This window comes from Dama dama, chromosome 11, assembly GCF_033118175.1.
Source record: "Dama dama isolate Ldn47 chromosome 11, ASM3311817v1, whole genome shotgun sequence".
NCBI classification, from domain to species: domain Eukaryota; kingdom Metazoa; phylum Chordata; class Mammalia; order Artiodactyla; family Cervidae; genus Dama; species Dama dama.
Genome location: NC_083691.1, coordinates 32592280 through 32608472, shown reverse-complemented (window position 1 = coordinate 32608472; position 16193 = coordinate 32592280). Strand labels below are relative to the sequence as shown.

Genomic DNA, 16193 nt, shown 5'->3' with positions numbered 1-16193 from the left:
GCACACACCACCAGGTTCTGGTAAGGATCCCCTGTTAGAAAGGACAAAGAAGGGAACCCAGCTTTAATCTCGAAGCTGCACCACAGAGGCGTATTCCAAGACTCTCTCCTCCTCATTTTGTCCACCTGCCTGGCCCTAGGGCCCTCCTCCTGCCCACCGCCCTTCCTGGTGTCCCTGGAGATGTAGGGGTTCCTCCTGAGCTCCTCTCTGCTGGGTCTCATCCTAGGGGAGGGGAGAGAGGGGGTCACTTTCCTTGTTGTCCTTCTGGGTCATTCTTCTATGACAGTGGAGACCCATGGAGACCCCCCTCCTATGTCTGGGGCCAGGGGGCAGCGGGCATGTGTGCATGGCTGGGGGCTCTGACAGAGATGCACACGAGGCATGTGCCCCAGGGTGTGCATAGACATGTGGCAGGGGGGCTGTCAGCAAACTCAGCCTCACCCCCAGAGTGCAGAGTTCCCAAGGCCCCTCCCCTCACCTCCCTCCACCAGGCTGAGCTCCAGAGCTGCAGCCGCTCCCAGGCAGCCCAGAGGAGCTAGGGTCAGGCCAAGGTGAGATCTGTGGTGAAGCAGTGCTCAGGAGACTCCTCCGAAACTCAGCTGCTTCACCTGAGGTGGGGGTCCTCTTCACCCCAGAGGCTGCCATATTGATTCCCTACCCCCACCCCGTGGTTGCTTCTAAGCGTGCACACAGAGCGCTGGGGGCGGGAGCCTGAGGAAGAGGTGAATGAAACTGAGACAGAGAGAGAGAGAGAGAGAGAGAGCTTGTGTGTGTGTGTGTGTGTGTGTGTGTGTGTGTGTGTGTGTGTTGACTGAGGAACAAAACTTACCTGGCCAGACTGGAACACTACAAACACAGTGTGGATTCTAGGAGGAAAGTCAGGCCTGTCCAGGGATTCAGGAAGAGGTCCCCTAGCAACAAGGATGACCATGAGGTCAAACCCCTCATCCCCACCCTTCTGGGCCGCGTGATTGAGGGCAGGCCACGCAGGGCTGTACAGTTACTAATATTAATGCTAGCTGTAGTCACTAAAGTGGTTGTAGTAAAATCAGAAGAGTATTATTTTTCACAGAAAGAGGGGCTTTTCCCTTCTCCATTTCTACACTGAGAATGTGGGCCTGTGCAGGCCCCTTTGCCAGCCCAGAGGCCTGGAGTGTGTGAGGAGGGGTAGGGCGGGAATGTGCCAGCATCAGGGAAGCAGTGAGAGAACATTCCAGAAGGGCTTTCTGGAAGCCTCCCTAAGGAGGAGGAGGAGCCCTGCTCTGAACCCTGGAGCCACAGCTGGCTTATTGCTGCAGACCCAGGATGTCCTGGGCCCCCCTTTCTTCTCTGAGTTACTCAGAGCCTAGGAGCCCCTTACTCCATTGGAGGGGATCAAGCCTGATGAACAGAACCCAGAGGCCCGTGCCTGGGGCATGGCCTGACTCCTCTAATCTTGTGTTCCCTGTGGCACCTGCGACCCACATCCTGAAACCACCAGACACTGACCTGGGGCAGGAGGAGATTGCGGGCACCCTGAAGCCTCCTCTGTCACCAAGGCTCCAGGTTCTCCTGGGTTTGGAGGCCCACTCCTGAGAGTTCCTCTCCCAGAATCAGGACTACAGCCCCCCCACCCCCAGGCAGAGCCCAGGAACCTGGGACCCCTGCCCAGCAGGCTCAGGCTTGCTGACATGAGACGCTATGGGGTGCAGGGTCTCTGGGACAAGGAGGCCCCCCGGGATCATGGGGGTCAGCAGGGTCAGGGACTAAGTCTGCAAGTGCCTCTGGTTCACACCCTCTCACACACGTCCCCTTGTCTCCTCATTTCTTCCTCCTACTCAGCAAAGGCAGAGAGAAGACCAAGGGAGGCAGAGATGGTGAGCACAAGTAGGTGTCCCAGGCCAGGGTGGAGCCGTGGGGCTCGCGAGAGGGAAGGGTCCCCAGCACAGGGTGCAGGTGGCGGGGGGCCCAGCTCTGAGTGGAGGCAGCACCGGGCGAAGGCAGGGCGAGGGAGGTCCCTCCATCTGGCCACAGGGGCGAGGAACACGGAGGTGTCAGGGTGGGGGCGGGCCTTCTGGTTTCCACTCCCTCCTCCCTCCTTTCAGTGTCTCGATTTCTCCTCCACTTCCCTGCCCAGTCCCCCATCCCTGTGCGCAGGCTCTCTTGTGAGGGAGGGAGTGAGGACAGCCCAGGAAACCAAGTGCCGCCTCCTCCTAGTACCAGGGCAGGGCCGGGCAGACGGACATGTGGCAGTGGAGGCCCAAGGAGGACAAAGTCTGGGTGCTGAGTGGCCGCAGGGGGAGGCTAGAACATGAAGCCCAGAAAGTGAAGGAGGAACAACCACTCTCTGGTGGTCTTCACTATCTCTACTCCCCAGAGGGGAACAAGGAGGTGCCTCCAGATGGGGAGGGGCCACCATAAGGTATTGGGAAGTCTCAAGGCTTGATGGCGGGGGGAGTGACAGGTGGGTCCCCCAGGCTCCCCCAGAGCTTGTGTCACCTCAAGGACCTTCTGGCATCACAGGGAATTCACAAGGGGAGTGACAGTCAGGGTTGAGCACACTGCAGGGGGCCTCTGCTCCAACACTCATTCTTGCAGATGACAGATCTGATCCCCAGAAGAGGAGCAGAGCTGAGCCTAAATAAAAGCCAGGGCATTTAACTCCTGACCCAGAGTTTACAGTAGGCCCAGGAAGTTTAGAGCCCTTGATTATACTCTCAGTTCTCCAAACACACCAACAAAAGCCAAAAAGCCATGAGCGTGGTCTTTGTTTTCCAGATAGGGAAACTGAGCCCCAGAGATGTTAAGAGATTTGCTCAGAACAGTGGTCCAAAATAAGTAAAAATCAGTCGACCTGAGGTTAGCATGGCGACAGCAGAATTGTGTGTACAGGGGTCTGGAGTGATAAGCACTGATGCGGGCTTGGTGTACTGTTTGCATTAAGATCCCAGGGACTCGCAGCCTCGTTTAACGAAAGCATGAATTCCAACTCCCACTTGTTAAACATGAGCAAAAAAACATGATGACAAGGCAGCAGCACTGAGAGGGGAAACTCAGGCCAAGACCTGAAGGGTCAGAGAGTTTGCCAGGTTACAAACAAGGGAAGAAGCCGCAGGCTGAGTGTGTATCAGGCTTGGAGAGGGAGCCAGGGAACCAGATCTTGGGGGCTGTGGGAGATGATGGCAGATGCTGAGCTTGGAGTCCCACCTGGGGACAGGGCTTGGGGTCAGGTTTCTGCATGGACAATTGGACATAAAAGGTTTATGAGACACAAACAAGCTGCCAGTCCCCCAGCCTCTCTGTCTGAGATCAGCGATGCTCTAAGACCCTTCTTGATTTCCAGCTCTGCAGTCTGTCCTGGGCTGGACCCCAAGGGATTCAGACTGACCTGGCCCCTTTGGCCACAACTGGACGAAGGGGTGCCTCAGTGAGAGCATGCGGTAGGCCCACAGTAAATGCTAGCTCCCTAGCATGACCCATCCTAATGTTCTGCCATTTCCAATTCACATAACTGGCATTTATTATTCTTATCTTAATGTGTAGAGCCTTAGGGATTTCTAAAAAGAGATTAAATAAGTCAAAATTCTTTAGCTTGAAGAAGAAAAGCTGTGGGAACTGTTTTAAATCTCTGAAAGGTTATTGTGTGGCAAAACTTGTTAGTTTCTGTCTCTACTGAGAAGAAATAAAAGGAAATCTCTATTTCCCCAAATCCTGTGTTTCTTAGGTAAAGTTAGTCACTCAGTCATGTCCAACTCTTTGTGACCCTATGGACTTAGCCCATCAGGCTCCTCTCTGTCCAGGGGATCCTCCAGGCAAGAATACTGGAGTGGGTCACCATTCCCTTCTCCAGGGGATCTTCCTAACCCAGGGATCAAACCTGGGTCTCTGGCATTACAGGCAGATTCTTTACCTTCTGAGCCACCAGGGAAGCCATCTCTTAGGTAAGAATTTGTTTCTCCCAATTACCTGAGGCCTGAGCTAATGAGCTCAGCTCTGAGAGTTGGTGATGGACAGGGAGGCCTGGCATGCTGCAGTCCATGGGGTCGAAAAGAGTTGGACATGACTGAGTAACTGAACTGAGCTGAACTGAGCTAATGAGCGCTGACAGTTCCCACTGTAGGTGGTTGGAGGGCAGAAGTCCTGGAGAAGCCATGGCCTAGTGTTGGTTCAATTCCAGTCCCCCTCTAAGTCACAACCTCCAGGATAACACAGACACCTGACTGAGTGGGACCCAGCTCACACAGTCTAGTTTGGTGAATGTCTCCAAGTCATTACTGAAGAGTTCCAGGCTCTCCCCAAGGAGCTTTACCCAACCACAAAGACATTCTTCTAATTCTGAGCCAAGGAACAAGCAAAGAAATCATTAGGTCCATAAATGAAAAAAAAAAGAGTTTAAAATGAGTGAACTAACTTTAAAGACTTCTCTCTAGAGAGAACTAGCAGTCTAAATTGCGGGTGCGTATCTTTATGACTGCCATGAACCCAGTGATGGGAAAGCTCAGATGTGACCACAAACCCTCAGAGGTTCCTGAGAAGCCCACCTCCCTGGCTTCCTGCTTTTCCTGTTTTCATGCAGCTACGAATAAGGAGCCACTTGGTTGCAAGGTGGTTTTACACCAAGTTGATTATTGGCTTGTTGTATTTGTCTGTTTCTGACTATACTATATCTTTAGCAATTGGAGAACCTTCTAGACAAAATGCAGAATTTAGAACAAACAAACATCAGTAAACCAGTAGATCAGTAACCTAACCAACAATTTACCTTTTTTGAAATCCAAATCTTTAACACAAAGTGGGTAATCTTTAAAATTCCCTGATTAAGTTAACATGTATTTTAAAAATAACCATTACCCTTTGCCAAGAGAAACAGGCATGCTGTTTTCTGGGAACTGATAAGCAGAAAAAGCTTTTTCTTTTTTTCTTTTTTCAAAGCTTTTTTTTAAAAAAAATTACTTTTTTGGCTGTGCTGGGTCTTCATTGCTGTGAGGACTTTTCTCTAGCTGTGGCAAATGGGGGCTACTCTCTAGTTGTGATGCATGGGCTTCTCATTGCAGGGGCTTCTCTTGTTGCAGAGCATGTGCCCTAGGGCACACAGGTTTCAGTAGTTTCAGCACATGGGCTCAGTAGTTTCAGTTCCTGGGCTCTAGAGCACAGGCTCAATAGTTGAGGCACACCAGCTTAGTTGCTCTGCAGCATGTGGGATCTTCCTGGAACCAGGGATCAAACCCGTGTATCCTGCATTGGCAGATGGATTCTTTACCACTGAGCCACCAGGGAAGCCCAAAAGCTTTTGCTATAGTGAATTATGATGTGTCATCAATCAGAAAATTACAAAGGGTAGTGATAGCCAATGACATCATGCTCTACTGCCCACAGTTCACAGGAATGAAAAGCAGGTCTAAGAGAAACAAATAGGTCCAGAGCCTACAGTAAGAATCTGGGAATTACACTTATCCTACACATTATGCATTTTTTTAAAGAATGTCTCCATTTTGAGATACTCCCAGACACACAGGAGCCCCATTAATGAGCTTACCCACTTGAGATAGTTAAAATTATGCAAGGTCTAGGAAAAGGAGTGTCTTCGTTGAATTGCTTCAGGGTCTAGTAGACAACAGTCAGGCTTCCCTGGTGGCTCAGATGGTTAAGAGTCTGCCTGCAATGCAGGACACCCCAGTTCGATCCCTAGGTTAGGAAGATCCCCTGGAGAAAGAAATGGCAACCCACTCCAGTATTCTTGCCTGGAGAATCCCAAGAACAGAAGAGCCTGGAGGGCCCCAATCCATAGGGTCGCAAAGAGTCAGGCAGGACTGAGCAGCTAACACTTTCACTTTCTGGTAGACAATGGTTGAATATAGATATTTTTTTAAGTCTCAATGTCTGCTTCCAAATATGTTTGTTTTAAGGAATAAAGTGACTTTCAAATTCAAGGGCCATAACTGCCTAAGTGAAGCCCCAGGCCCTTTTCCACTTGGGTGGGTCCTTGGGATTGGCATCAGAAATCCACAATTCCCTGCCACCCAAACCTCCTCTGGGCCTCAGGCAGCAGGGCTAGATCCCACCCATCCCAGGATGCAGAGTAGCTGGCTTCTCCAGGCAGGGCCTACTCTGACCTGACACCTGGCTTTGACCTACCATCTCAAAGCACTTTCCTGGGGGACATTAAGGTGTCTCCCCAGGTGTGGGGATGGAGACTGTGTGGCTAGAGCAGACTGTGTGTGATGGTAGCATGTAGGTCACACATGGACCGGGGCTGGGGACTCTAAGGATGACACAGCCCAGGAATGGCCAAGAAGTGATTGTACATGGTCAGCACAGGGCCCTCCAGGGCACTCCTCAGTTATCCAGGAGAGCAGCAAGGCTGGGAGGAGAGCAAACCCAAACACTGAGACAGGAAGCGGAGACAGGGCCCCACTAGGCTCATCTCCTGTTGCAGAGTCAGAGTACGGCTGGGACCCCTGCCCTGAAGGCCACCAAGCAGGGAGAAATCTCACAGGATGGTGCATTGTAAGCCAGGCAAGACGGTTCCTTTCTCACCACCCTATGACTGTTTTTTAACAGGCTCATTGATCTGTTCAGTGTTAGGTCACCAGTGATTTAATATTTATAGCCTTCTCTCCCCAAAATGTATTGATGCTTAGATTATTTTTCCATGAGTCCCCTCTCTGTAAACATGGTCCCTGGGACTCTTCAAGATGATATCTTTCCTCATCAGCAAGCTGTGCTGGTTCTTGGAGACTTTCTACCACCATTCCCAATGGTCAGGATGTGGGATTCACACCCCCAGAGAAGTGCGATCCTACAGCATCAAGCATGCAGTTGGAAGTACTGCCACCCTGGGAGACAGGAGCTTCCATCCCAACTCTCTGAGCCTCAGGTTTTTTCATGGGTCGAAAGAGGAGAAGCATATGGCCCTCCCAGGACATATGGGACTGCAGTCCTCCCAGGACTGCTGTGAAGATGAATTCAGCAAACATCTGGAAAAGTCTTTGGCCCAGATTAGTTGCTCAAGGAAAGTTATATTGTCTCTTACTGGGGAGAAACTTTTAAAGATAATTCCAAAGGCATTGGTTTACTTTTTTTAGAGTGACTTCTTTCCCTCTCCTCCTGTTGATATGCCCCAGATAACATGATGCTGTATAGTGCAAAGAGATCAGTGTTACCCCAACCTTCCTTCACCTGCCTCATGCCTTTTTAGGAAACCATGAAGATGCCAGTGTTTCCTAAACTGTGAACTGGTGCCACATGAAGAAGTGGTTCTTAGTTGCTCTCCTAACACACTCCTCCATGTCTGGATGAGCATATAAAGAGTAAAGAAAAGGCCTGTAGCTAGGTTAGGGCCAGGTTTGGAGGATGAGATTGGCTTCCCAACCCTGAGTAGAGGGGCTTGAAGTTTCTAGGCCATCTCTACAAGGACAGAAGGTTTTCCAGAATCTCACATGACTCAAAAGAAAGAACAGGAATTCTTGGGGAGCCATAATCAAACCTCCACTGGCAGATGCCTGACCCAAAGATGGGTGGGCTCTGCTAAGGTGAGCTCAGGGTTAGAGTCTGCACCCTGCCCCACCTAGGGATGGGGCCCAGGTTGACAGGGGCAGAGCCAGGAGGAGGGAGAATGGGAAGTGCAGGGAGTCAGGTGTCCAACTCATGCAATATTGACAGGGTAATGGAATACTGCACTTTACCCCCTGCTGGTCCTACTCCCGGTCCCTCCTGGAGTTAGGATCGCAAGCTCGGCTGCAGGGACATCACTGGAGGGACAGTAAGGACCCCCTGCCCCCTTCCCTCAGCTCTCCTGACTGCAAGGCCCTTCACCTGGGGTCACAAGGCCAGAACAACAGAGGAAGAGGTAGGAACTATGGAGCCTTCCATACATTCCTGGAGGTTGGCAGAAGGTCGCGGGGCGGGGGTTGCCTGGAGTGAAAAGAGACAGGAAAAAGGGTAAAACCAGGACCAAAGGTGGGGACAGGAAAGGGCCCGTCTCCTTTTCACTGGGGACCAAGGAGAATCCAAGGGCACAAAGGCAGGCTTTGAATACCAGGGCTGTCTGAGAACTAAGCAGCTAGTTTCAACCACACCTCCTACCTGCTCATCAGCTCTGCCCCTCTGAGTCCTATTCCTGTCCTTCTGTTCTGAGGCTTTGTCTCTCGTTGTCTGACTTTCCATCCAGCCAAAGTACAGCGCACAGTGGGAGAGGATGAGCCTTGCCCACTGGTGGAGCTCAGAGCTCTAAGACTGAACTGAGGGGGCTGGGATTAGGACCCTGACAGGCTCCAGTTTAAACGGTTTTTTCCACCTGAAGGCCACCTTCTTGTGGTCTCCATCCCCAACCTGCTCCTTAATGGTGTGAAGGCACGGGGAAGGAGGATATTACGGAGGTTCCTCTGCCTTAGTTCTTCAGGGCTCCCAACTTGGGAAGTTTGGCCCCCAGGATATCTCGGGACCAGTAGGTAAGGGGCTGGGGCTTGGATCGTCCTTTCCCTTACGAGTTCTCTCGGATTTTGCTCTTCTGTCGTCTGTGTGTCTTCCTCCTGACGTCCATCTCCCTCCACCTCATTCTGGCTGCCCCTCACAGAGCCGGGAGGAGCGTGTTCTCCGCCATGAAGCTCGGCAAGAACCGACCTCACAAGGAGGAACCGCAAAGACAAGGTACGGATGCGTACCCCTGACCAAGTTCACCCTAGTTCACCCTAGTTCACCCCTCTCTCCGCTGCTGACAGGACGAAAGCCCTCCTCTCCGCGGGCGGCGTCCCAGTGGGCTCTCCTGCTACTGGCCGGAGGAGCCACCTGGGAGGGGCCTGGCCTCCCATTGGCTGTCAGAGAAATCCGGTCCTGAGAGTGGTCCTCCGGAAGGGGGCGCTCCGAGGGCTGGAGGTGAGGACCACATTTCCTCTGATCTGAAACAGTAGCAGCAGAGACTTCTGTCTAGTGGGCTCCTCCCTGCCCTCTTTGCTTCCATTCTTCACACAGAAGCCTAAGGGTTTTTAATCAGAAGATGGAATAACAAAAAAAAAAAAGGAAGAAAATTATTTGGCCAATTCCCTGTTTCTAGGGGAAAATCAGAGTCCTGAGAATGCCGGCTCCATGGCAGGACTCTCTGCCCAACATTTACCCAGTTCCCTCTCAGGAGGCTGCAGGGACCGCCTTGGGGGAGAGAAGCAGGGTGGATCTGGAAGACTGGAGTGGCCTGTGGCACTGGTGAGGGGATACGACAGCTGTTTAAGGGGAGAAATGGAAGTACAGTGGAGCTGTGTGTAGCTTTCTAAGCCAGGTCTGTGGATCCCACGTCCACCATCCTCAGGGCTCCTGGCTTCTCTCCCAGCATCCCCCGTGTGGCCCAGTGGTCCCAGAATCTCTCTCCTTATCTTTTCCCCCCATGTATATTCCAGCTGTGCCTTTCTCCTTCCTAGATTGGAGAGGGTAGAGCTGCTGGCTGAGACTCAAACCCATCATCCTTGGGTAGCTTCTCAGAATCGTCATCCCTTCATCTCAATGGATTAACACACATCAGTACAGGGTTAGGTTCTGAAGTCCATAAGCTATTTTACAAAGATAAGTTCCTTCCTGAGTCTCAATTTCTTTGTCTGTGATGTGAGAATAGTACCTATATTGGCAAGATATGACTATGAAGATTATGAGGGCTAGAGATATGTGTATAAAGTGCCTAGGGAGGGGGGCAAAAAAAAAAAATAAAGTGCCTAGCATTGTGCCTGACATGTAGTAGCCACTCAGGAAGTGGTAGCCATTGATATAAGATACATAAGTATGGATTCTCTATTCCTGACCTTCTTCCACACAGGATATTCAGTACTTGCACAAGTGAATTGTGGCAGTGGTTTAGTCACTAGTCATGTCTGACTCTTGCAACCCCATGGACTGTAGCCTTCCAGGCTCCTCCATCTATGGGATTTCCCAGGCAAGAATACTGGAGGGGGTTGCCATTTCCTTCTCCAGGGATGAGTTATATTTAATTAAAATTAAAAGGCAAGGCCAGATACAATATCTGTTAAAGATGAAAATTAGGTCAGAAACACTGCAGATATGCAGACTATAGCATTCTAAGTAGATGCCACCAAGTAAACCTGGAAATTGACTATTAGCTTCCTGGACGCCAAAGTAAAAGAGGAAATACCATCACTAGCCCACCATCCAGTCCACCTAACTAGTCCTCCCTCTTCCCCAGATGAGCCAGCTGTGCTGGAGATGGAGGACCTTGACCGCCTGGCCATTCGGCTGGGGGATGGGCTGGACCCTGACTCCGTGTCGCTAGCATCCGTCACAGCCCTCACCACCAACGTCTCCAACAAGCGGTAAGTGGGCAGGAGCCTCACAGCCCTGGTTGGCTTCACCAGGTCAGGCAGGCCTAGCTTGGTATGTTTGGACTTGGGGTGGAGAAGAATCAGAGCCCATGGACAGCTCCTTCCTAACTTTGCCCCTTTCTTCTTTTCCTGGATATCTCCCTCACCTCCCTCCCTGCAAAGGCAGGGGGCTATTCCCAGGTCATTGAATACCTCCAGACAAAGGGAAATCACAGGGCTGCCCAACACTTGAATCTGTTGACCTAATGACCTTTTACTTCTGCCATTGGTTAGTCCTCTCTATTAGAGCCTCTGAGAACCACTAATCCCCTTTCTGTTTGGCAGTCCTGGAGTGTTTGACAATCATGACTCTGTCCTTCTGCCCTTCTCCAAGGTCTAACCACTGCCAGTGTCCTCCTCCCCTGCAAGCAGTCCCCTCACACCCAGCCTGACAGTACATTCTCCTTCTCAGATCTAAGCCAGACATCAAGATGGAGCCAAGTGCCGGGCGGCCCATGGACTACCAGGTACGTGGGGGCAGCAAGAGTCCTCTTGTCTTCCTGAGTTTCTCACGGGCGGTTCCAGCCAGATGAGTGTTTTAGACTCTGTGGAGCATGGATCTGGGGGTCATGGAGAACCACAAGCTGAATATAAATTACCAAATTAAGCTTGTTCCTGGAAAGCACTGATTGTTGTTGTTGTTCAGTCGCTAAGTCGTGTCCGATTCTTTGCGACCCTATGAACCGCAGCACATCAGGCTTCCCTCTCCTTCACTGTCTCCTGGAGTTTGCTCAAACTCATGTCCACTGAGTCGATGATGCTATCTAACCGTCTCATCCTCTTCCCCGCTCTTCTCCTTTTGCCTTCGATCTTTCTCAGTGTGAGGGTCTTTTCCAATGAATCGGCTCTTCGCATCAGGTGGCCAAAGTATTGAAGCTTCAGCTTCAGCATCAGTCCTCCCAATGAATATTCAAGGTTGATTTCCTTTAGGATTTACTGGTTTGATCTCCTGTTCAAGCACTGTGGACACACTGTCATAAGTAGAGAGAGAGAGACCCAAAAAGGGCACAGGGGCATAAGTATAAGGATACAGACCCAAAAAGGAGGGTCTGAACTCTGCTTAAGCTGGTCAAAGCTCTCTTAGGATTTTGTAATGGGCTTTATAAAGTGAGAGGGACTTAGAAAAAACATAGACAGACCAAAGAACTTCACAAAAACATTTAAAATGAGGGCCTCTAAAGAAATACAGTGATTGCAGCCATGAAATTAAAAGATGCTTACTCCTTGGAAGGAAAGTTATGACCAACCTAGAGAGCATATTAAAAAGCAGAGACATTACTTTGCCAACAAAGGTCCATCTGGTCAAGGCTATGGTTTTTCCAGTAGTCATGTATGGATGTGAGAGTTGGACTGTGAAGAAAGCTGAGCGCCGAAAAACTGATGCTTTTGAACTGTGGTGTTGGAGAAGACTCTTGAGAGTCCCTTGGACTGCAAGGAGATCCAACCAGTCCATCCTAAAGGAGATCAGTCCTGGGTGTTCATTGGAAGGACTGATGCTGAAGCTGAAACTCCAATACTTTGGCCACCTCATGCGAATAGTTGACTCATTTGAAGAGACCCTGATGCTGGGACGGATTGGGGGCAGGAGGAGAAGGGGACGACAGAGGATGAGATGGCTGAATGGCATCACCGACTCGATGGACACGGGTTTGAGTCAACTCCGGGAGTTGGTGATGGACAGGGAGGCCTGGCGTGCTGCGACTCATGCAGTCGCAAAGAGTCAGACACGACTAAGCAACTGAACTGAACTGAACTGAAAGAAATATAGATTATTTGGTGTGATTTTTTTCTAAATTGTTGCTTTGTATTATTTTAATGCCGGAAGTAATGTCAATCCTGGCTATCTATAGATGCTGAGAATGGGGGGATTTTTTCCTTCTTTTTGCTTCTCTGTATTTTCTGAAATTAACACTTAATTTTTTTATTTGTGTGTTTCTAAAACTGGAGACCAAATGGCTGAGATCTGGAGAGATTTGCAGCTGTGAGATTGACAATGTGGCCACCAGTGCAAGTGGGATGGGGCATGGCTGGGAGCTACGGGGAGAGTGCCACATGGGCAGAGGGCCCCATTGTAGCCCTCCCAGCTCCAGGCCTCATCTGCAGCTTTGCAGGGCCACACCCTCAATTTTGTCTTTTCTCCCAGAGTTGATTGGAGCCTGGGAGACTGAGTTACACTAACATAACTCACAATGAAAGTGAAGTCGCTCAGTCGTGTCCGACTCTTTGCAACCCCATGGACTATAGCCTACCAGGCTCTCTGTCCATGGGATTTTCCAGGCAAGAGTACTGGAGTGGGTTGCCCTTTCCTTCTCCAGGGGGTCTTCCCAACCCAGGGATTGAACCCAGGTCTCCCGCATTGCAGGCAGACGCTTTACCGTCTGAGCCACCAGGGATAGGCTAACATAAAAACCAGAATCACCTAGTACTTATTTATAAACTGCAAACGAGAAGGGTCCGAGGATCATGCATTCCTCTGGACCCTCCCTTAGGGGCTAACAAGGCCCAGCTGCTGTGAAAGGCTGCTGGGCATTCCTAGAATTGAGTGAGAGTGCTGGCTGGTCAGGGGAGTTAGAGCCTTCAGGAGACCCCACCTGAATGCCCTTGCACTTCCTGCCTAGGTCCAATGCCAGGCCCCAGAATCAGAATACCTTTTCCTGTGTCAGGGTTTGATCTTTGACTTCCCAGGCCTCATGCACCCTTCTTTAAGGGCAGCTGACCTCACCTCACTCAGGAGAGGATATTTAGGACTAGACACCACCTTTCTCTGTAGCAGGTGCATCTGCTCATATATCCTCAAGGACACACCTTGTCTCCCTGAATCCTTGCTTCAGTTTGTTTCCATCCAGTTGGTGACCATCTTCCCAGGGGCTTGAAAATTCACCCTGTCCAAAAAAAAAGAAAAAAGAAAAGAAAAGAAAATTCACCCTGTCAAGCAGACCTGCCCCTGTGGTTTCAGACAGCGTCACACCACTGAGCTCCTAGGACATTTGGGAATGTCACCTCCTCACCTCTCTGCCAAAACCCAAGCATAGAACATTCTAACACTTCTGAGGGCTTTTCCAGGACACTGGGCTCGGGGCTATACTCCAAGCTGAGAAGAGAAAAAATTCCAAAGAACGAAGACCCTCATAGACAGATACCGTTCCCTCCACAGTGTCACCGGTCTGCCACATAAGGGCACATAGAAAATGGTGCCATTGTTATTGTTGTAACTAGTGTAACTGTTTAAGTTTTAATATAATCTTAACAACCACCCAAACATCGGTATTACTATAGTTCGTAGGTGAGAAACTGAGGCCCAGGGTAGATAAGGAGCTTGCCCCAGGTTACGCAATTATTCAAAGCTAGAAACAAAGGTCAGTCCTGCGGGTGTCCTATCCCATCGTCAGAACAAATAATTGGGGACCATCTCTCCCTCTCATCTCTTTTCATCTTTAGCTTACTGCCTAGTGAGTGTTTTCAAAAGCTCTCTCAAACTGCTTCCTGCCAGAGACTTTTATTAAGTGGACTAGATAGTCTGCCTCTGAAGACTTTGTAAACATTCTAAACTGAACAAAGCAGTTGTATTCATGTTTAACCTGGTAACACAGCATCCCCTGACAGGTTGGTTCACATCTCAACTGTAAGTGTTAACAGACTTGAAGAGAGAGCTGTGAGGGTGAAAATGTGCGATTATTCTTGCTTTCAATGAGTGCAACGTATAAAGCAAGAAAACCTATCAGAAAGACTTCACTCTCTCGGAGAACTTGGCTTTGCCAATTTAGAAAGACCTCAGCCAGAGGGACTTAGCTGAACTCAGATCCAGAAAGGATGCCCAGGGCCGAGAACCATCCTAAAGATTGGGTAGCTCTGAAATGAGGTCCCAAGGTCCTTTGTTTCTTCTGTTTCAGTCAGTCAGTTCAGTCGCTCAGTTGTGCCCGGCCTTTGCGACCCCATGGACCGCAGCACGCCAGGCCTCCCTGTCCATCACCAACTCCTGGAGTTTACCCAAACTCATGTCCATTGAGTCAATGATGCCATCCAACCATCTCATCCTCTGTCGTCCCCTTCTCCTCCTGCCTTCAATCTTTCCCAGTATCAGGGTCTTTTCCAGTGAGTCAGCTCTTTGCATTAGGTGGCCAATGTACTGGAGTTTCAGCTTCAACATCAGTCCTTCCAATGAACACCCAGGACTGATCTCCTTTAGGATGGACTGGTTGGATCTCCTTGCAGTCCAAGGGGCTCTCAAGAGTCTTTTCCAACACCACAGTTCAAAAGCATCAATTTTTCGGCGCTCAGCTTTCTTTATAGTCCAACTCTCACATCCATACATGACTACCGGAAAAATCATAGCCTTGACTAGACGGACTTTTGTTGGCAAAGTAATGTCTCTGCTTATTAGAATGCATGTTATATGTAAACCCTTTCCTGATTATATCTCAAAAGCGAGAAGCCACGGCTTCCTCCTTGGGAATATGCAGTTTGCCCATCAGACTGGGCAAAGCGTGGCACTTGGCAGACATGTTCTTGGTGGATCATGGAGTCTTGATCCACCCTTGGTGCCCTCTTTTCCTGGCACCAAGATCATATACATTGTCACCTCCAAACATCTCTCCAGTTTTCATCCCCATGTCATCTCCCCAGTTCAAGCACAATATGGCACCTACTTCCTATCTGGTCTCCCTGTCTTCATATTGCTTCCTCCACACCATCCTCTGCACCACCACTGGAACGGTCTTCTCAAAACACGCAACTGAACATATCACATCCCTGTCACCTGGAGACGAGAGAAGGTAAAGGATGTTTCAGGAGAGCAGCACTAATCTCATCTCAAGCTCCCACCCATGTTCTTTTTTTTTTTTTTTACATTGACATGAATCAGCCATGGATTTACATGTATTCCCCATCCCGATCCCCCCTCCCACCTCCCTCTCTACCCGATCCCTCTGGATCTTCCCAGTGCACCAGGCCCGAGCACTTGTCTCATGCATCCAACCTGGGCTGGTGATCTGTTTCACTATAGATAATATACATGTTTCGATGCTGTTCTCTTGAAACATCCCACCCTCGCCTTCTCCCACAGAGTTCAAAAGTCTGTTCTGTATTTCTGTGTCTCTTTTTCTGTTTTGCATGTAGGGTTATCATTACCATCTTTCTAAATTCCATATATATGTGTTAGTATGCTGTAATGTTCTTTATCTTTCTGGCTTACTTCACTCTGTATAAGGGGCTCCAGTTTCATCCATCTCATTAGGACTGATTCAAATGAATTCTTTTTAACGGCTGAGTAATATTCCATGGTGTATATGTACCACAGCTTCCTTATCCATTCGTCTGCTGATGGGCATCTAGGTTGCTTCCATGTCCTGGCTATTATAAACAGTGCTGCAATGAACATTGGGGTGCACGTGTCTCTTTCAGATCTGGTTTCCTCGGCGTGTATGCCCAGAAGTGGGATTGCTGGGTCATATGGCAGTTCTACCACCCATGTTCTTACAGCCCTATCTGATCCCTCAGGAGCAGGTCAGAGAGCACCGTGACTCATGGGTTCTCCCAAGACAGAGGTACAGGTTTACACTTAGCATTGTTCCTGGTGATGACTTTCATGAAGCCACCTGGGGACTGTGTCCTTTATCTTGGGATAAGAAGATGTAATAGTCAGTCACCAAGAGTTTCCTTGGTTAGCTGGTCTCTTGGTCCTTTTGTGGCTGTATTTGCCTCTTCCTCTTCTATCACGGAAAAACAGGAGTCCTCTACTCCTGAAGAGGACTAGGGGGCAGAAAGGCTGTCATGATGGCTGGGTCTCTGGATGAAAAACAGAGAAGCCAATCAACTTCTCACATTGCAAGGATGAACCTCCTGATGGCATCTCTTTAG

The 16193-nt window shown here is 49.8% G+C and overlaps 1 protein-coding gene across 3 annotated transcripts in view; it reads left to right on the top strand.

The window, feature by feature from the left end:
• The window catches only part of OTOF (otoferlin), a 90582-nt gene that overhangs the window by 41416 nt on the left and 32973 nt on the right, over positions 1-16193 (top strand). For 2 of the 3 annotated variants that reach the window (XM_061154977.1, XM_061154975.1), the window contains exons 6-8: positions 8555-8628; positions 10163-10289; positions 10750-10804. In XM_061154977.1, coding sequence (XP_061010960.1) covers positions 8555-8628; positions 10163-10289; positions 10750-10804 — 256 coding nt within the window. Of the gene's footprint in view, positions 1-1821; positions 1867-8554; positions 8629-10162; positions 10290-10749; positions 10805-16193 lie in introns of all 3 variants that reach the window. The other variant, XM_061154976.1, reaches the window with a different exon arrangement.